General features: G+C 38.3%; 1 protein-coding gene across 1 annotated transcript in view; it reads left to right on the top strand.

Moving 5' to 3' along the window:
* SENP7 (SUMO specific peptidase 7) overlaps positions 1 to 21,528 on the top strand; it is a 35,787-nt gene extending 14,259 nt beyond the window's left edge. Inside the window, exons 6-23 of the mRNA XM_026035862.1 lie at positions 2,081 to 2,199; positions 2,984 to 3,138; positions 4,079 to 4,403; positions 4,966 to 5,123; positions 6,071 to 6,217; positions 6,962 to 6,995; positions 7,793 to 7,963; positions 8,919 to 9,181; positions 9,704 to 9,837; positions 10,696 to 10,812; positions 12,191 to 12,310; positions 14,083 to 14,175; positions 14,667 to 14,881; positions 15,162 to 15,205; positions 15,529 to 15,566; positions 15,741 to 15,809; positions 17,571 to 17,721; positions 19,255 to 21,528. Of these exons, the coding sequence (XP_025891647.1) occupies positions 2,081 to 2,199; positions 2,984 to 3,138; positions 4,079 to 4,403; positions 4,966 to 5,123; positions 6,071 to 6,217; positions 6,962 to 6,995; positions 7,793 to 7,963; positions 8,919 to 9,181; positions 9,704 to 9,837; positions 10,696 to 10,812; positions 12,191 to 12,310; positions 14,083 to 14,175; positions 14,667 to 14,881; positions 15,162 to 15,205; positions 15,529 to 15,566; positions 15,741 to 15,809; positions 17,571 to 17,721; positions 19,255 to 19,392 (2,491 nt within the window). The 3' untranslated portion in view covers positions 19,393 to 21,528. The remainder of the gene's footprint in view (positions 1 to 2,080; positions 2,200 to 2,983; positions 3,139 to 4,078; positions 4,404 to 4,965; positions 5,124 to 6,070; positions 6,218 to 6,961; positions 6,996 to 7,792; positions 7,964 to 8,918; positions 9,182 to 9,703; positions 9,838 to 10,695; positions 10,813 to 12,190; positions 12,311 to 14,082; positions 14,176 to 14,666; positions 14,882 to 15,161; positions 15,206 to 15,528; positions 15,567 to 15,740; positions 15,810 to 17,570; positions 17,722 to 19,254) is intronic.

Here is a 21,528-nt window from a genome sequence, read left to right as displayed (position 1 = left end):
GTGTATACCTATATAGGTACTCGCACTCCTACTGTTCCTCTGAAAATCAAACCTGTTTTGTGCTCTGGAAATCTCAGGTTAAACAAAGAACTGTGAATGATGGGAATAGCGAGTGATATCAGGGAACTTTGTCTACTGGCTAAAACTTCCTGCAGGTTCCCTGTCTCCTTTCTCCCCATGGATGTTATTCCCTGTTCACTCAAACCCACTGTAAAATGCATTTACTCAAATCACCACTGACCTCTCAGTATGACAAATATTAGGTTCATCTTAAACTCAGGGGTTGTGTGTGTGTGTGTGTGTGTGTTTGCTTCATACTGGTTCATAGTGGTTGTTGAGAACAGTCTATACTTCTATTAGTTTTTTAGGTGAGGTGTGCACCTGTAGAGCAGTGCATGTTAAGCTGAGTTGCCTTGGTGGAGATTAGAAATAAAACATGCAGAGGGTGTCTATGGGCTGTGTTCAGGGTGCAGCTGCAACATTCCTGTTGACGTGTCTGGATTGTGACATTGATGTTAAATGCCAAGAAGCACTTAATGTCGCTGTCTTTTTTTATAATCAGATCAATGTAGTTATGCATACAAATATGAGATGCATATAGTTCCCAAAATCTTGAGTAAGGCTATTCCAGAACTAGAACTGTCCAATCTCTCTCTCTATTATTTTTCATGGTATTTACCTAGTGCTCATTACTGTAGTATCCGAGCACTTTAGAAAACTTTATTATATTTCTCACACAATTCCCCAAAGGCAGTGATGCCGCAACTAACAGATGTGGCACTGAAAAACGAGCATCTGTTTCAAACATCTAAATCAAGGGGTCAGGAAGCTCCTTCTCCCGGCGTGGGTGGCGTTCTTGAGAGGCCCGAGCTCGGCCASCGGTGCCTTTGCCGTCACTATGTAGCACTTGGTAAACTGGCCTGCGAGATTGTACATTGACCCTTATCTAAAATGATGCAAGCAGAATCACTGGGGCTTAAGTGAAGTGACAGAAAGGAGTGCAGAAGATTTTCCAGAGCAGCATTATGCAATTTTATCTGTAAAATATTCCTTTATTTTCTTGTTTTCTTCAAACTGCCGCAGCAAATGAAGCCGACACCATGCAGGTTGGGTTCTTTTTATCRGTGTAGATCTGCTCAGAAGTCTTGTGCACTGAATGTAGTTAAATTCCTGTGTGAGAATATCATGTGACCACATAATTAAGTGTGGTATCTTGGTGCATACCCTTGTAACCAAAGTACTTATAGACTTTTGTTGCCTGTAATTAACCTTTAGAGAAATCAAAAGAGTGTGTATGCAGGGTCAGACCTCAAATGTAAATATATCATAGTGTTCAGTCTATCAGTACCACTTAGTATATTGATTTTTTCTTTGTTACATTTAAAAAAACAAAGTAGGAAAAGTAGAGAAAAATACTTTTTTTGTTTTTATTGCATGTCCTTTTTTAGAATGAATTTATGAGCTCAGCTGATACCTTGTAGTTTTCCTTTCTGTAGTTCTCCTCCTCTTCTTTCTCTTCCATCCCCATTTACATGGTTGTTGTTTGGGTGGTTGGTTTGTTCCCCCCAGCTCCTCCTCAAGTTACTGTTTCAGGCTGCTTTGTTCAGGGAATCACACTTCAAATCTCTCATTATTTAACACAGTGAATTTTCCTAGCAGTTTAAATCTAGATTGTAAATACCCTGTGTTGCGTTATTCCCACCACATAGATGGAGAAAGCAAAGACAGAACCAACTAGCTGTCATTCTCCTTCTTTCTTCTTCTTGTTACATGTTCCTGTCACATTTACGCTTTACAGCAAAATAGTATTTCAATTTCTGAAAAGTGTTGCATTTTCAATAGAATTTCCAGCATGTCACATTTTCATCCATTGCATCTTTTAGAAGTATCTGTTGTATTAATAACATCAGAGTATCTAACTGACTATTTCCATAATGAGCTGAATTAGCCTGCACTTCGTTAACATAAGCGTCACACGTTCAAGAGAGAGGCAATAGTTTGTGTCTCTTTCTTTTTCCTGGGATGAAAATTCAGTATTCTTTCAGAATAAAAGATAAGTCATAGTTAATGTTCTTTGCAGGAATGAGTGTTGCCTGAGAAAGACAGACGATGGCCTGTGTAAAATGATCGAGCCTTCTAAGGAATCAGAAAGCAATAATTTTGTCGTCACTTTGAGGAAACGTGAGCTACAGAAGAAAGGTTTGTAGTGAGCAACAATCTAGTGTTTTGCTATAAAAGYTTTTTTGGGGATGGAAATGTTTAACTAATTATAAGAAGAGCAAGAAAAAAGAGTAATAGAAGATGCTGCAGACAGGATGTATGTTTCTGTAAAATGCAGTATTTACAGATGTAGGAAAATATATCAAACGACTAAAGCTGTGCTTTAAAATCATAATAAAGCCATGATGACTCAGGTATATGAACGAAAGGAGGTTGAAATGAGCTTCACTGTGTCATTACTGTAATGTTCCTTTACAAAAAGAATGGAATATATTAGAATACTCGAATGGTTTGGGAAGCCTGCTAAAATGCCCATGCTAAACAACAATATTCTTATTTGCCCCTGAAAAATGAGCTCTATGATGACCCTCTAGAGGTGAATGTACCGTCTTTGTAAGATTGTTTAGCAATATTTGAGAATTTGAAAAGAACTTGTGGAGAATTGTGTCCAGCAGAAGCTGCAGGGAGGACTGTGGAATACAGAATGTTAATTGTTATTTAGGAGCTATGAACTTCTTTATACCCCTATATTAAATATTTTTACAGCAGTTATCTTTACCTAACTGTTTTAGTTAATATACTCTGACAAGCTCACACAGTTTAACAAAGGAAGAACTCTCACTTCTGGAAGTTGTCTGCTTAAATGCATTTTATTTAGACTTATCAWTTAAGAATGAATACRAAGGTTTTTTGAGGTTAATCCATTAAATAACTTTGCTCTTTTTCCCTTTGCTTTTCTTTYTTTTTTCATGTTTTGACATAGAAAATAAGAACTGTGTGGAGGAAGAGGGTAAGAGGAACAAAAACATGAACTCTGTTGGTTGGAAGGGATCAGACTCTGCTGATTCTGAGAAAAGGAAAAGAAAACTTAGTGATGACCATAATGCCCACMTTCCAGAAAAATCGCTTCTGCCACCTGTAAGTTATCCTTAATTTTAACGCATGTGGACACATATGCACACACACTTTCTTACTTTAGCAGCAGCAACATCCAAAATGCAGGAACTGTAGTGGTAATCAGGTTGTCTAAGGATACCTTTATCCCTGTTGCAGCAGGGGAGAGCAATGTTGAGGTGGGAAGCGGGGTGGACATGTGTGCTCCTTTCCCCTGCATGGGAATATGCCTGTTGTAGCTGGAAGGCAAGGAGAGGTGAATGTCTGTGGCCTTTCAGACAGGAGCATGGAACAAATTGTTTAGGAAATACAGCATCAGGCTGCAGARTTAATGTTTCTTTCAGAGATGGTGTGAAACTGATTTAGGGACATTCAAACAAAAATTATTAAGTATATATGGGGATTTTAAATCTGGAAGAGGGTATCTTCCTCCTTCCTCTTCAGCCTATCATGCTGTCTCCAAAAGTGTTAGTCTGATCTGTCACTAGGGTTTTGGGGAGGAAGAAAAAAGAGAGAGAATTAGTTAAGACGAGAGTTTTACTCAAGCATTTGAGTATGATAAAGGTGTATGTGTTAACTTGTTTCTAAAAACCCGCTGGTGTAGGTGGTAGGTACAGAGTCCTGTTCACCTGGTGGACAAAGCCATACATTTTCAGAGTAAAGATAATTGCCAGTTCTTTGTTTTTCAAGGTCAGACTTAAAAGGAGTTTCTGAAAGACAGATACAGTTTCTTACTCAGTTTGAACAGGGAACATATTATTCTTTTAAAAGTTCTTCCTCTTACCTTTGTGTAATAACCTCTGAGATAGCGAGAGGAATTACTCTGACTTTGAGCTATAAAATACAGCTGCATTAAGCACTATTTTATCTAGTACATCACAAAGCCTCAGCGGTCGCTGATCTGAACTATCATAAGAAGGTCAAGAAATAAACGTATGCCCAGTTTCTGATTTCTGTCTTCTAGAAGGAGCAAAGATCAAGTTCAGCTCGRTCTCCTGGCTGCAGAAACCTCCGTGAGGATCAGCAAGGTCGCGGGACTAACCTGGAGCAGGAGCCCGTTCCCCAGCTGCTGGGGACGGGTCGTAAAGACGCTTCCACCCAGAGCCATTTCAGCTCTGCTCACGGCTGCGCAGAGGTGCCCGGCGCAGAGTCCCCTCCCAGAAACTTGTTGGAGAAGCAGCTTCCTGCCAATGCCAAGGCTGCGGATTCACCAGGAGTCAGCGCCCTCGGGGAGCGCAGCGGGGACCCGGCGTGGCGACCGGGCGGGCTGCGGAGCAGAAGCTGCAGGGGTAATCGGCCACTTGTTTCACTTGAGCCAAGTATGTACTGGGCGAGGGCTGCCGGCAATTACCCCGGGAGTGTGGTTTTCCCAGGCAGAGAGGGAAAATGGGAGAACCGTTTGAAATGTATGGAACAGGAGGTTGATGACAAAGAACATATGGCGTGTAGCATGTTGTGCAGTGCTCGCTATAATGAGGATAGAGGGTCCTGTACTCCAGATGCAGCATGAGCAGAAGGATTTTCCAATTCCAGTTTGAACTCTGCAGCTGACTTTAGTGACTTTGGCCGTGTAAGTTTGTATCTTTAATGATATTGAGAGAAGTATAAGCTCTTTCTGAAGCCACAACTTACCTGCCTTCCAGTCACCCAAATAAAACTTTGAGGACCTTGGCTGTAGAGAAGTTAGGAAGCAGTGCTGTTTGTTATAGCCACGGGCCAGGTGGGGCGATGTYCTTTGTGCTAAAGGAGAGCGCACTCTTTGCTCATCTGAAACTTGCAATGTACAAAATATTCTTAAACCTGCATCCTGTAGTATATGTATACATTTTGCTGTTTTGTTTTCCTCTTTAGTTATCCTTTCCAGTGATGATGAGGATGACTCTTCKGAACCAAAATGCACAGAGCCACTGCAGGATGATATAACTGATAATCGAGAAATAGACCATGAGTCTGATTTACTTTTCTCAAAAATGCTATTGGAAGACAGGGTGGAAAGTCGCACAGAGCAGGTAGTGTAATTTTGGCCTGTGAGTTGTTATGCCAGTTCTTTAATTATTTGTGCAATACACGTTAGAACACGAGAGAAACACTTAGAGCAGATATGATCAGTCCTAGCAACAAGCAGTAGCTGTAGTAATTTATTTCAGAGGGCATTCTGGACAGTCTTCAGAGAAAACTTCTGGTTGTGACGTTTGAATGGTTTTGTAACTTATGTATTTTATATTTCAAAAATAAACATTTTGAAAGTATTTTATAATACAAAACAGGAAAGGTTAAGTAGTAGCCTGGACTAGAACTGGACAGGATGGAGATACTTCTCTTCCCCCCGCCCCCTCCCCCACACACTTTTTTTGCTGTTCATTGAAATTCAAGCCGGTAGTTTTTTCTTGTCATCTAGTTTTCTCTTGTGTAGTTCAGTGCACATAGAAACTTAAGGATCTTTGTGAATAGCAGAAAGGGATAGGACAAAATTGTTCCCTTTCATGAGTATCAATATAATTTGAACCTAAAGCTATCTGTAAAGGTTGTTGCCCCATTTTGGACTTTGTGAGCCTTGTGTTGCTATATTTGACCTGGATTTTGGTTATCTCTAGTTCCAAACCATGTCAAAATAGCCACGGCTGCCTCTTCCCAATACACTGCTGTAAAGTAGGCATCCTGTGCCTTTAATATCAAAAGGGAGGATTTTTTCCCTTGCTCTGTTGGTTTTCACGTGAGTTTAGATTGCTAAAGAGCACAGGTTAAGCTTTGGCAGTATGGAGTTCAGACTGGGAACGAGCTAGTGTTCAGCCCTTGAGAAGTGGATAACCTACAGCTTTCACCATGGAAGTTTTTACATTTAAGTTAAATGTGGGAGTAAATTCTTACAAGAAATTTACRAGAAAATTCCTAAGATTACAGGAGGGAAATGTTTCATTCAAAGCCCTGTAATAATAAGAGCTGTTTTGTTTTACAGATTTTGATGGAGTCAAATGAAACTAAATGTCCTGTCATGTTACCTTCTGATAGCATACCTAGTGAAGAGAAAAAAAGAGCATTGGAGATTGCTTTTGCTAGTTTGTACATTGGGAAGTTTAAATGGCCACCAACAAGTCATGCTAGGGTAAGTTGCATTACTATGGTGCCACTTTGAGATTGTTTAGAAATGAGTTAGAGGAATTCTTGTGCCGTAGTGAAAACATCACATAGAGATCTCCTAAATGTGCCAAAATCATTTGAAGCAGGGGTAGAAATATCTTTTAAAGTAACTCTTAGGTTTTTAAGTGTTTTTATAGAARATTTTATCTTGGAAAAAATGACTATTTTTGTGCTTAGTGTGGTGAAATAAGTTTTCAACAAACACGACAAACTTCAGCCAAAATGACAAAAAGCCCCACCTTATTTAGCTAAGTCTTTCTTTTAACACAGTGGCAGTGTACGCACTAACCTTAAGGGTTTTTAATTCACAAATTTAGCAAGATAACATTCCAATATATGTTTAACTAGTCTTAGCTCAAGCAGTGCAGTTGTCAGTCTTTATCCTGGGAGGCTGAACCAACAGGCTCCTCCGCTCTGTTTTGCCATCTGAGCATTCGTCACTTCCCCTCTCAAGGAGTCTGCAGGCAGCTCTGTGCAGTTTGCTTCTTTCTCCGTGCTGAACCTCTGTGCGAGTCAGCTTGCTGTCATTTAGGTTCTCTAGTGGGGACTGAGGAGGRCTGGGGTAAGTGAAATAGTGTTGATTGCGCTCTTAGATTAGCCATTTCGTTTTTCAGTTTGTTTAGCTGTAAGTTGATCATTAAGAATTCTTACTTGGTTTGTTTTGGTCAGTTTGTAAAAAGCAAGCTAATTGTTTTTAACTTTATTTCAGTTTACGACCAAGCATATTACGATCCCTTTTCAAGGTAAGAATTTTGTTTCTTTGTCTTTCTCTTAACCTTACAAATACAGTATGAAAATGTTCTGTATATGTTGCTATCTTGAATATTTTATTTTTTTATTTTATTTGCTCTGACAAARACATTGAAGCCTTTTTAAAATAAAAATTTATCAATAAATAAAACTTGGTGTCTAGTATGTAAATATTAATAGTTTAACCGCTTCTTACACTTTTAAGGTGAGCTTATTTTAAGAACTTTGCAATTACAATTTTGCATATTTAAGTGATAAATTTTGATAAATATGACTTTTATATTTGAGATGAAATAYCAGTCTCTTGAGATCAGAGGTTTAGGCCCTCTGGTATTTTAAATGAAAATGTGCAAGCTGCCTAAGCCAAGAAGAATGTAATTGTAGATTTGCAGTTTTCCAAAGGTAACATGTGATAATGTTTGGGAGTAATTCTGAATTGAATGCCTATTTCATTCCATCAATCCATCTGTCGTGACTTAGAATTTTTTTTTTTTGTATATATGTAGGAATTAACTGAGATTATTCTGAGCAAAAATATGATTTTTTCGTGAAGGATTATCTACTTATGTTTATCTTGTGATGATACAACTTGATAACTATGTTTTATATCGTTTGGAAAGAGTGATTTTAAATATTAAGTTCTACGAGTATTCAGTATAATGGCAGGAGTAAAATCACAATAGTTTTAATATACTTTGATCATACTTGCACACTAATAATTATGTAGTATGCCTTTATAATTATCTAAGACTGTCTAAGGCTTGTTTATTTTAAATCCTGTTTTCTACAGTGGCTCTTAATAAGAATATTAAGCTGACAGTGGATACTCTGGATCTGAGAAGGTTTGGTCTGTGGAAAAGTGACGGTGGCTCTTCAAGGACRATCATTTTCCTTTGGTTGTCTGCTGATTGTGTAGAAAAGATTGAAACACAGCTGGGAAAATCTGTTTTCTGCAAGTCATGTGAGTAATCACTTTTCCTAAGCATGCTGAAAAGGATGTAGTATATAGGGTTATTTTTAAAGGGTTATTTTGTACTTTTTGTACTTGCACTTCTGAATATTGAGGAAAGCTTACTTTTTTTTTTTAAAAAAAAGGCCTTTTTTAAAAATGCCTTTTTTTAAAAAAAAGCCTTTTTTTAAAAAAAACCTTTTTTTAAAAAAAAAAAAAGATAAAGGCTGATCAATTTTGTTTTTTCAAAATACCTTTCTCTTCTTTTCTTTGGAAGAAGAGCATAATGTGATTCAAAACAACTGCCATTTACTGGATTTACTTTTTTTTTTCCTCGAGCGAAGCTGTGTAATACCTGAATATAACTTTTGCTCACGTATTCAAAGGCTAGCACAATCCCACAGTATTTTTACATTAGCAAAATGTTTACTACCAAATGCCCTCTACTTGTAGTTATGATGTCAGAGTTGGCTTTGTGAAATTTAAGTTTCAACCTACACTCACTAAACTTATGGGAGGAAAAAAAAGTTAACTTTTTCCCAAGGAACAAGAGCTGTTTAAAGACTGAATTGAGTGTCAGCAGTGAGCTTCCTTTGCTTTCCTAGATCTATGTTTATCAAGTTATTAGTGGTTTTTCTAGACAAAGTTCTCAGTCAAAAGAGTGGAAGTCAAGTCTGAAGCTGCAGAATATCTTAAGATTAGGTTTATTTACTTTGATTACACTCTTGGCCTATGGGAAACCTCCAGGAGTTGCTATTAAATTTCYATGCTTAAGCTCTTTATGCTTTTTGAATATGCATAGTAATGTAAATCTTCTAAACTGTTCACAGAGACTTGTTGAAACAAATTTGAATGGTAGTTTTACAGTTTATGTAAAAAGTTTTCTATGGTTCTGTTCTGCCTTCTTAGTGTGCTAATGCTCTTTCCTCTTTTTTTTATTTTTTTATTTATTTTTTATTCCTTCCAGCCAAATCTAGTGAATTTGTTTTTCTTGAACTGTCCCAGCCACTTGCAGAGTGGGAAGAAGTTAAACTCACTGAGTTAATTGCAGATGTGAGCAAGAAGAACAGAGCACCAGATCTCTCCGAGGCTTTGTCTTTGAAGCAAGCCTTCCCTTTGTTCAAGGATCTTTCTGCTGAAGAGAGCTCTTTTATGAGTTACAATAAGAGCCTACTTAGGCAATGTATGCCCAAAGACAATACCTCCAGTGTGCATGAGCCTGCATTTCAGGTTAGTGAGTAGTTGTTGCTTGCCATCTTTTGGAATTCACGAGTTACAGTAAATTTTAGATGAGCCAGATRCCCAGAATAAATTCTTTCTTTATCCATGGCTAAAAGAAACAGTCACATTTGTGATTTATCCCTTAGTGTGGCATGGCTGAACAGCAAAATGCTAGATTTAACAGTAAAGTGCCCATGGAAAGATGGTACAGAGGTGTTCTCAGCACTGGCAAGTGGAAAATAATGAATTTTTGGTTGATTCATGGCTCTGTGTGCCTATAGCCACACAATTGCACCTCTCATGGTGTATCTAGGGTGGCAAGTTGAGAGTAAATGAATGTAGGGGTGATGGAAGCTTGTTTCCCACCTGAGCTCTGTGTAAACTGGGTGCAGCAGAGCAGAGGCAGTAGCGTGCCTAGGAGGAGTAGTGCACCTTTGCCATTCCAGATAGACTTTTTGATTGTTTTTGTGATTTTATTTTATAGGTCTAGTTGTGTAATCCTTTTTCATTATTTGTTTTTTTTATTGGCAGGAATCGAAACCAAAAGTGTCCAGGCCTAGTTATGCCCTTTCAAATAAGCAGAATAGTGGTTGCTATTCCATTTCTCTGTCCTCTGCACTGAATGATGAGTGGAAAGAAGTAAGAGAAGCTGGAGCAGTTAAGAAGTATGTATCTTAAATGGGGAGGTGAAAATAAAGCAAACTGAATAAAAAAAGTGCTGGAAGAAAAGTCCTGTCTTAATTGCAGTTGATTCGAAAGTGTTGGGTGACATGCTTTATATAATATAAATGCTATAAAAATATAAAATATATATGCTATATACGTGTACAGTGTTACTGATTATGAATATAATCAATATACACAAATATAAAATATTTTCTTTTATTACTCTGTCACAATTATAGCTATTTATATAATACAGTTTATTAGTAGAAGACCTTGGTTAGCAAACATTTTAGCGAATTWAAGCACATGAATGTGTAATGTAGCAAGAAGCTAGGAGATGACCAATTTTGTGCCTTTTTTCTGTCTGTATGAATCTTATTTCTTATACTTTCAGTATRTCAAACAGTACCTTGCTGTTAAGTGCTCCTGCAGTTTGCTGCCCCCGTTTTTGCTGGCAGGGTAGCGCCTGGGGTTTGGGTTCTGCTCCAAAAGTTTCTGCAGTGGCAGAAGTGCTCAGTTCATAGTTCCAGTTAAGTGTCATGGACGTTAGTCTGGACTTCTTTGAATATGTTGTGTTAGCTTTGGGCTCAAGTTGGGCAGTTCCACTTGGACTTAGAGTGCCTGTGCTGCAAAGAAGCAAAGTCTCCTACTTGGAAGTGTGAGAGCCCTCACTGGAATCTTAACTGATAGGAAATCACTCCACATTCATACTCATTGAATGAGTACAGATTTGTCATGTAGCATTTATTCCCATTTTATACAGCCATATTTATTAAAAATAAATAAATAAAAGCTGAAGATAAAGAATTTAAAAAAAAGCAGTTTGCCATTTTAACAATGTGATCTGTGTTTTCTAGTTTGATTGTTTATCCACCTCCACCTGCAAAAGGAGGCCTGGGAGTCACAAGAGAAGATCTGGAGTGCTTGGAATATGGAGAATTTCTTAATGATGTCATCATTGATTTCTATCTTAAGTAAGTACTTGGAGATTTAATTCTCTTTTTTCAGAGGCTTAATGTACTCTTGAATGTAGATGTTGATCGTTAATTGTGATATAACTGTTTTAAAAAGAACATGATGAAATTGTATGGGTTTGTTTAAGCCTTTGAGTATTCTCATTAGTTTCATTTATTTCAGTTTCATTTTTGTTGCCCMTCTAATAGGCTTCAATGTTCTCCAGACAAAGCACAGTAACTGCTGTTCCTGCTTGAGAAGTAAATACATTTTAATTATGTCCATCTTCACGCTAAACCTGCAGTCCTTGGTATTGTACAAATAATTTAGCTAGGACAGGGAGAGTTCCCGCCCACCCCACAAGGCCTAAAGCATTAGGAGTTGTGGATTTTCAGTAGCTCAGTGCCTCATTCCTGCTTGTGGGTCACTATAGCTTAGGGAGGTAAAAAAGCTCATGAGGATTTCACGGAATGGAAAGTACAAAGCAGTTTTAAGCAGGCAGATGAACAAAATAGGGGATCTATACTGAGTGGTTCATTGCTAAGTTTGCATGAAATGGACCATCCTCAACTTCTCTGTGCAAGAGTTCAGGAATCCTTCTGATGTACAGACACTGTAAAGAGGACAGAACATGCAGCTTGTACCTGAGTGTCTGATGTGGCTTTAGAGCAAAGCCCTTTTTATGCAGCTCTAAACTAGAAATAAGTTTTGTAGTATGATTCCCACTCTTGATATAGCTTCATCCTAACAGGAAGGTTTAAATAAATAAATGTTTACATTCCTTTATTCCTTTACATCTGCTTTTTAAATGTTAGACTTGTGCCCACATTCTCAGTGCTCATTGTGTTGCAAGTTGTGTAATGGGTAACTGCTGCCCAAGTTATCAGGTGAGGCTGGAACACCTCAGGTAGGATGGTGACAGATCAACAGTAAAGCCATAAACCTCTAGAATGTCTCTTCTAGCCTTTACATGCATAGCATATAAAAGCAAAAGGGGCAATTTACACTACTGAGGTGTTCTGTGCTTTTTGCATGTTCGGTAAAATAATACTGCATGAGCTTATTCTTGGACAGGTTTTCAAACTTATCTTAATTCCAAGGGCTGGAAGCATAACTGAAAATAAACAAAAGCCTTAGCAGTGAAACACAAATCTGAGGTAAAGGGTGAGGTGACTGTGTTCTTAGTAATTGTTTGGTATTTGTATACTGTGGTAATGTACATTCACATGYACATTCAAAATGCAGTAAATGCCTTCACGTCAAGCTTTGCTAAGCTGTCAAGACAACTGAGGTAAGCCTAACCTGTGGTGATGAGTCAGGAAATAATTACACTTCTTTTATGTTAGGAATGGTAGTTTTTTAGAATGGGAATTGATGGATTTATTTTTTCTTTGGTAGATACCTCTTGTTGGAGAAAGCACCAAAACACCTTGCTGACCGTACGCACATTTTTAGCAGTTTCTTCTATAAGTGCCTCACCAGGACAGAGAAAAACTCTGAGGGAGATCCCAAAGTTACGTAAGTTGGCTTTATTGCTACCTATGCCCTAATGATCAGAGCTCGAGAATCTGTTGCTGCTATTCGGAAGTTCTGTGGATTGTATTCTAATTAGCACCTAAAATAATATATTGATATTTTCCAAAATTGTGATTAAATGTCGTAACTCGTGCTCAGTTCCTTCTCAGTGCTTATGTTTGAGTTTTACCACTTCACTGAGTTATCTGGCAGCTGCTTTCAATCTGTTATCATCGCTCAGCTTATTGACGATTTTTCCTGTTGTCAGAAGTGATTTTTCTCTTGCTTTTCCTGAAGTCCCCAGGTTTTGGGGACTTTCAGCCAGCRGGGCCACCTGCAAGTCCAGTGTGCCATCTTATTTCTGTGCTAGGCAAACTTTTCTGGGCAAAAGTTAGAGATAAATGCAGCTTCTGTGGTATTTTTGAAGAGCTTCAAAAAGCAGGGAGCCATCCTTGAATGTGTCTTCCGTCCGTTTTTGTGTCTGTCTTCTGACCGTGAATGTTCTGAGGAGAAGACACTGTTATCCTTTAGGGTACTGTTATGCCCTGACCTGATTCCTRCTGCAAGGCTGGACTGGAGTCCTTACCTTCTTCACAGGAGAAGAATGGCACTAATGTATCATATTTCAAGGAGTCTAGCTGCTGCAAATCAGGAGATACAATTCCCCAAGCTGCCTTTGTTTAGGGTTAGATGTTTACTCTCTGAATACAGTTTTAGAAGCATGCATACTGGAAAAGCAGGCTCCAAATTGTAATAATTAATAGCTCTAGGTGTAGTCTACTTAGCTTGAAGTCCTTTTACTTTCTTTTCTCCACACAGCTTAGCTAGTGARGTAAGTTCTGTTGTGCTCCTTTCACAGATGCTTTTCTAGGTTGTAAAAGTGCCTTCCCCTGTTATGTTCCCTGTGCTTCTAAGAGCACGTAATAGAAAACTTGTGCAGATTTCCTCTGTTCACACTGCCCATAAAGAGGCCTGCAGTAGCTTGCTTTTGCATTCTCCTTTCTGTCTCTTCTGTTCCATTCCTCCCATAGTCAAGTTGCATGTCCCAAGCWTGGCCCAGGATTTCATGAGGATGGCACCAGAGAGTGTCCCCTGATTAAAACGAACTTTGCATTTGGTGGACACTGCAGCAAACTTCATACCAGCAGTTATCATTTATTCTTGTGCAAAGTAAAAAGTCTGTGTAATCTAAATTTTTCCTGGGTTTTTTTTAGTCCCTTATCTCATCCTCATACTTTGTCTGTAGAACTATAAAGGGAATGTGATCCAACGGAGCAGGTAAAGGCCAAGACTGGAGAAAATCTGGTTTTTAGTTCTGACTTTGCTATAGGTGGGCTGCTGACCCTATATAAGGCATTTGGCTTTTCCTTCCAGCGATAAGGTGGCTCAGGCGGGCATTCCAAAGCGGTATTCTGAATTAGATGTTTGGGTGTTGGTATGGATCAGTGGCAGATATTCTGGTGGGCCTTTCTGCCTTTAGTGCAGTCTGATACCCTGACTAAATAATTGCAGCGAATCTTTTCCAACCTCRAAACCTGTGGATATTTTATACAAAGGATTTCAAGGTAGTTCAGGTGATGCGAACATTCATATCAGTCTGCTTGGCTGGTAAGTCACTTMGGCTTAATATTCTGCTGATTTATTTTGTCTGGGAAATTTCAYGAATAAATGAAAAAACTCTGTTAAAGGATAGGGGAAAAACAGGATTATCAATCCCTATACCTTACTTTAACTACTTACAAATCCAAGTAGTAATTGTCATTTGATTTCCACAGAGCAGCACAGAGAAGACACAAAAGAGTAAGAACGTGGACTCGTCATATAAACATCTTCAGTAAAGATTATATATTTGTGCCTGTGAATGAGGAGTAAGTCTGTGTGATTTTAGATGCATTTTTCTGTTGGTTAAAATAAAAAAAAAAAAAAAATTAAATCACTGAGAGCTACATATGCAGAGAAGTTGTAGACACAGACTGGGCTTGGGACATGAAATACCTTCAAGTATATTCAAAACTGGGGTCTTTGTTACAGATGATTTTGTCACTTTATTATTTCTTCAGTGTCGAGTAGGTGGTGAGACAGTGACAAATTACTGTGGTGGGTTTGTCTTTTTTTTTTTTTTTTTTTTTTTTAAAGGAATTACTACTAAATCTTGCAGTTACACCCAGTAAAATGCAAAGCCCAAATATCTGGGAGGACTTGTATGAGATGCTGCAAAAGAAATGGTAATGGCAACACTGGTTCCATAGCACAAAACAGTTGCCAATGAGCTCTCAGTGCTATAAAAACTCTTCACCTGCTTTTCAGAACCAAATGTTACAATTTTGCTGCTTTTCCCTGTCTCCTTGCTGCTGGGCAGGTCTCATTGGTACATTGCAGTTATCTGTTTTCCGTGGCTGGAAGAAGCTGTATATGAGGAATGTCCCCATCAGGCCTCATTTGATGACCAGCTTCAAGAATCTGCACTTCAGTCAGAAAAGGAGAGTTGGAGCACTACAGCCAGTTCAGTGTTGGTCTTTCCTGGTAACTGCAAGGATGGAGAAATGGATGCAAACAGACGCTTATTCTCAAAAGGTAGGTGATGACACCAAGCCATAAATASTTCTGGTAGTGCCTTAATCCAAGGAGAGATGTGATGTCTTAGAAAACATCTGAAATGAAAGATSAGCGTACCGTGTTCTTGGGTTACCATGCATTCTTGCTTTCTGCAACCCTTAGGAAATCAATGGAAGGAACATGTGAAACCAGTGGCTCAATCCTATCACAATATTTTTAGTACTAATAATCTTCACGATTTTGAAAATAGAAAATTCTTAAGTTCTTAAAACTTATGTTTTGTTTGTTTTTGTTCTAGGTGACAGTGATGTTGCTGCAGTTCTGCACCCAGATATTTCTCAAGTAAGTACCTTTCTGTACTAGCAGAGGAGACTTCTATTACTCTGTATTACTTCCTAGGAATCTAATACTTGAACAAATTTCTTTTCATTATCTTGTGGTGCAGCAGCTGCTGCTGTTTTTGCAGCATGTGCTAGGCAGTTTGAGTTAGCCTGAAGTCCTTCTTGGTTAATCCAGATTACCTATGCTATGGCTTTACTTTTTAAAATTTCTTATCAATTTCTCCCTTTCCAAAGTAGGAACCAGACTTGCTTTACCTTTAAATCTGTGAAGACCTTTGAATTTTCACTTGTAGTTTTTTAAAGTATTTTTTTATCTCTTCCTAGAACTCTTCAATTAATTCCAGAAGGCAAATTTGTAAAAGGTAAGTTTCTGTTCTTAAGCTAACATTATATATTTAAAGAGTTTATACTACTAAGAAATTCTACAGTAATTAAGTCAGTTATTTGTTACAAAACCATAAGTGTAGAGGTGTTTAAAAAACCATAAGTGTAGAGTGAAAGGTTCAACTGCTCTTTTTTGCTTTCATTGTTTACAGGCCTTGTATACTCGTCTTAGATTCTTTAAAAGCTGGCTCCTGGCAGAACACAGTCCAGGTGTTGCGAGAGTAAGTACCTGCCGTTCCCCTTGATTAGAAAGGGTTGTTCTTGGTCAGATTTTTAATGTTCAAAATACTGTTCCTTAAAGGTATGCACTGCAGTGCACACTTAAAAGGAAAACCTACAAATAACCACCAAAAAAAAMCAAACAGAAAAGCAGTATGGTGGTTTGGATGACAGTATTGGTTTTGTTCTGCAGCCTAGCAGTAATGTAAAAATTAAAAGCAAAATTCTTTTTAAAATTGAAAAAAAAAAAAACGAGAAATAGATGGAGGGTTTTCTAGAGTATTTTTTGTTTGTTTGTTTTTTGTCCCCTGCAGTGTTTAAGAGCAGAAATAGCAATTCTTTAAAAGCAGTACTTCAAAATTTAAATGATTAATTTTCCAAAGTGCTGCCTATGGTATCCCAATGTAGCTGACAGAATTCCTGCGCTGAATCTGCTCCTACATAYGTGCAAAAGTGTAGTATATGAAGTGAAGTTGTGTCCATATAGTTATATGGAATGTTACTATGTGTTTTGAAAAGTGGGAATAAAAATATACTTGTAGTTCTTATGCGATAAGTATTTAAKTACTCAAAGAATGGATTCAAACTTTCAGTACTTGAACACACTACCAAAAACTTTAACTTCCTTAAAAAAAAAAAAATTTATAAAGTTGATAATATTAAGTAGTTGACAGTAAAATTAATTGTTCTTTGTCTCTTATTGTATTTGCTTCACTGATAGGAAAAAAAAGATCATGTAAAAGTAAATTCATATAATACTCTGTTAGGAGTGGATGGTAATTAGTAAATTTTGTGGCACAGTCTTTTCCCTAGACTTTCCCATCTGTCTTGGGGGGGAAAGAGTGACCTGGCAATTTTTTTCCCATGTCTCTATGGGATATATTAACATAGTGCTCCATGCTTTCAGCTACTACAGGGAGTAGTATAATTGCAGAGAGGGTGGTTTCCTTGAGTTCAGAGAGATGTCTTCAAAAGTCAGGGCAAAAAGAGGTGACTCCTGGAAGCCTGATATGTGTGAACTTTGGGAAATTGACCTATTATTCCTTCAGTTTGAAGGGAAAAAAAAATCACTTTGCAGTTGCACTCTGAGAGTAGAATTCTAAGGAAACACTTTTTATTTATTTTTTATTTTATATTATTTATTTTTTATTTTACAGTCTTTTTATTACTTCTCTTTTCCCTTAAGCCAATTTTAGGCAAAGATTTTAGGCAATTTTTGCCTTTAGGCAAAGATCAGTTTGGAAATAAATTTATTTTCATGTCTAAAATCATTAATACAGGAAATGTGCTTCACTGATCTCTCTTCATCTTGAATTCAATCTCATGCTTGTTTTCTATTCACAAGTGACCTTGTTCTCAAAAGCTGTTGGAGTGTTATGTATGTGTTTTTATTCTTAGAAGGCTTGTAGAAATCAAACACGAGATCCAACTTGTGTATTTTTATATGTGTATTTTTATATATGTAGAACTTGAAGAAGCTCAGTGCAATGACTTTTTTATTTTAATGAAGTTAGGCATCTCTCCTGTTTTATGTACTGTATGCATTATATGGAAGAGTTGCATCTTGATGTAATAAAATTTTGGRGTTTTAGTAAAATTGTGCTGCTTGYTTATATGAATTCCTTTGACAGATTCTATGAAGGAAATAGGTTAAGGCTGTGATAATACTGTGACCAATTCCAGAAGAAAATCGAGCAACACCCCAAAATGCCCTGAACTGGGAAGTTTTCTTAAGTATTTAATCTGTTTGCCTTCCTTTACAGGTATCTGGAAGCAGAATGGGAAGCTAAACGAAAAACTCGACGGGAATTCAGTAAATCAACAATGCTGGACTTCTGTCCCAGAGTGCCTAAACAGGATAACAGCAGTGACTGTGGGGTGTATTTGCTGCAGTATGTGGAAAGCTTCTTCCAGGTACAAATGGAAACTACCTCCCCCGCTCCCCAAAACAAACCCAAACGTTGTTTCTGAGTGAAATATCCAGACAGAAAAGCCTGTGATGCTCAGGCTTTGTTAAGTGTTAAAGCCGTCTGAGAGAGAGAAGATAAAATGCATTCTTCATGTAGTAGCAGGGGTCCTTATGTCTGGAGCACGGGCAGTTTCTGTTCTGCCATTTTGTGTCCAAGTATTTCTGGCCTTGTGGTTTAAGGATAATTGACATATTGAGGGACTTTAACATATGGGCATATTTGAAGCCCATGTGGTTTTCATGTTTCCGACCTGCAAGGGGCTACAAGAAGAGATGACCTGCATGAGAAGTTCCCTTTGTACCACTAAAATGTGCTCAGCTCCTGTATTGGCCTTTGTGTGGYTTTGTGTAGGTGGCAAACAGAAGGATAGGGAGATCCTCCAAAGGGAATGGGCAAGGYAGAGGGTCTGTGTTTCCTTCCTGTCTAGCACCCTGGCCTAACATCTGCCCCTGCTGGATTTGAGACACTTTGTGTCTCCCCAGGTCTCCTTCACCCCCATGAGTGCTCTTGGCTGCCCTGCCTTCCTGTGCCTGGTGCTCATACATGTCCACACTGAGGAAGGGCTTGTGTGGGGCCGTGGTACATGGACAGGGTATTTTTTTTCTATAGTAGAAGAGTKGAGACTTTGTGTAGGTGGAAGATAAATCTGGTTACCAGTGCTTCTCAAATGACCGTTTTTAATGCAAAAGCAAGGCCCAAATGAAATAGTTAGTTCTGAACGTATCCAGGGTTCATGGACCWCAGATCGTGTGGTGTTTTCCCATTTTTCTTCCTTACACTTACTGTACTGTGGGAAGGAGAAGGTGAAACATAAGCACTGCAAAAGAATGAAGAGGGATAGAGGATAAAAGAAGGACTCACACAAACAAGAGGTTGTGTGGTTTTATTGGCAGAGTTGGCAGGGTATCTTGGCCATTTGCTGTCATGTATTGTCCTGAACTGTCCCCACTCTCATTTMCCACTGAAGTTTGTGGGAATGTTCTTGTTGCTTTGCTCTCCTATCAGACAGACCAGCTTGTAATATTTAAAAACAAAACAAAACMAAAAAGTGCCTGAGGCCACCAAACCTTTTCTGTTTTATTGTTGTGTACCTGATCCTTACAATGTGAGCATACCTGTGTGTTTCGTGACCAAAGCTTATCTGTCCATACACAACAAGATTGTGTCCTGTTGTCCCACAGAGAATATGTGGTCCATGCTTTGAATAAATGTTTATGCTGATGTGTATCTCATGGAAATGAGGATAACTGGTCTTGTGTTTACCACGAGTAGCTCATGGTAGCTTTATGGCTGTATGTGATAGGCATGGAGGGAGCAGATTTGATTTTGCAGCCTCTCACATGTCTCATAGTGACTGGTTTGTGCATCTGTGGTCTGAGCAATAATGGAGGATGGTTGAAAATATTTTTGAAGCTTTCTTTAGGGAATTCATGCTGTAATTCATTCTGTAAATATTCCTCTTTTTTTTTTAAATCAGAATCCCATAGATAACTTTGAACAGCCAATGCATCTGGACAAGTGGTTTCCTCGTCAAGTGATCAGAAGCAAACGAGAAGAAATCCGAGATCTCATCTTGCAATTGCACTTTCAACAGCAAAGTGGCAGCAGCAGCTAATGAAGCTGCTCAGCCAGCCCTGGCAAAGACATTGATGTATATAAACAGTAACTGGAACTTTGCTTAGCAGAACTTGGGATGCTCTTGCTTTACAAGACCAGAAAAAATAATACTACCATGAGAAGTATTTTGTATGTTTGCTGTACCTTTTATTTAAACTTTTTTTTTTATTTGGATTTTGTGCTCCTAGAATGCAGTGCTGGGGGGAAAGGAAAAAACTGTACATARAAGTGTAAATATGTAAGTTAAAACAAGTTCATATTTGCTGATCGTTGAACTTTTACTTGAAATATAAAAGCTACATCTGGATATGTGCCACGAGGATGTAAAAAATATTTTGGTCGTGGGGCCTGTTCCTTACAATTCCATGTAACCATAACTTAGAGTTGAAGGAGCATGTAGGGATCGTCTTCAAAATCCTGCAGACAGGGTTTTGACCCTATGCTGTGACTCTTTCTACTTTGCAGTTCGCACAGAATTAATACTATGTATTGTTTTAATTTAAGAATACAATATTGACTCTCTTTAGAGATTTTTGTTTGTTTCTGATTATATACAGAAGTAGTCTGCATTTGTCAGAATATTCTGTTGGGTTTTGAGACTGCTAGATCTTGTGGATTTTTTTTTCCTCCCTTACATTTTCATCAAAGGAAAAATGGGGAGAAGGGAGTGAAACAGTTCATTTCTGTGTGATTTTTTTTGAAAGCTTTAAAACTCAAAAGTAGTCTCTTGCCTATATTTTTAATGACTTTTTCCTTAATCATATTTTGGAAAACAAGCTTCATCTCAAGGTATGTGCCAATGCAATACTTGTGGGAAGTAGATTTTTAATCCTACGTGCATTACTTCTGGGAATTACACCTCTGAATCTTATGGCATCGTTTGTGTTAGAAAAGCAAGCAGACTGTGGTGTAGCAAGCTTATTTGAAATGTTTTGCTGAAGAGTAAGCCTTTTTTTAATTCATAAAGGTCATTGTTATGTGTAATATGTCTTTAGGATATGTAATTTACACATAAAGCGAACAGGTTTTATACTTTGCTCAGGGGAATTGGGTAAAGATGCCCGCATGTGTGAGTATTTGRACTTGGGACTTGATTTGAAAAATGAGCACAGGTTGGCGAAGTAGGCCCTGGTGCAGACACGGATCACAGAAAACCTCAATRGCCTTCGCGTACGCGCACCCTGTCTGCCGCGGGCCCTGCCTGAGGTCGGGTGAACGTGTTCAGCAGGAGGCCCTCTCCTGTGCCCGAGGGAAGGTGAAGTCCTGGGTCCTTGCAGGACCTCGTGTCAGCGACCAGAACTGCACGGGTCAAACCTGCCACAAAACCTGCAGCTCCTAGAGCTTGCACGTGGGTTAGAGCATTAGGATGAAAATAGATGGCAACCCAAAGATGTGATCAGTTTTTTTGGTGTCTCGAAATCCTCAGGGCCCCTTTCCTCAAGGCAACTCTGAAACTTTGTGTTGCAGAACCTGGTTGTTTCTTCAAGTTCTGTGCAGTCATCCAAAATCAAAACCGGAGAAAAACCCGGTGGTGTTTCTCAAACCAGGAAGCAGCATTCTTTCTGGAGAAAAGAGACAATTTTAAAATAAAATAGTTTGCTGGTCACAGTTACCTTTTGTATAACTGTGGGCAGGCTGGTGTGAGTCATGCCTGTGTCTGACTTTGTTTCCACGTCAGTTCAGTAGCTGGTCACTACCTCCCACCTCCCCCTTCCTCCTCCTCGTCCTCCTCCTCCTCAGCTTCTATTCCCGTCATCCCAGAGCACTTTGTGGCTTTCATCACATAAACATTAGCACTATTATGGGGATAATTGTGTTTTTATTATAAAAATAGATAAAAGAATGAATTCAGAAATATGTGCCCTTTATACTTTTTCCATTGATGAATTTTTTGATCTTCTTTCAAATTTGTATTATAGTTTGGGGTTTTGTTACTGTAAAAATTGGTTTCCATCATTAAGTAATATTTGTTTTTCTTTTAGATTGGCTGGTATGTAGATATTTAAAAGCAAAAATCATGTGTAAACGTCTSTGAGTGTGTTTTATAACATTATTTTAAATGATGACCTTTGATTAATGCTAGTTGTGTACTATGAGTATGTCAATACCTTTAATATTAAAAAAAAGTCTTCTA

Source organism: Nothoprocta perdicaria, unplaced genomic scaffold (genome assembly GCF_003342845.1).
Source record: "Nothoprocta perdicaria isolate Ctin4 unplaced genomic scaffold, notPer1 scaffold_169, whole genome shotgun sequence".
Classification (NCBI taxonomy): domain Eukaryota; kingdom Metazoa; phylum Chordata; class Aves; order Tinamiformes; family Tinamidae; genus Nothoprocta; species Nothoprocta perdicaria.
This window is presented reverse-complemented; position numbering and strand designations above follow the sequence as displayed.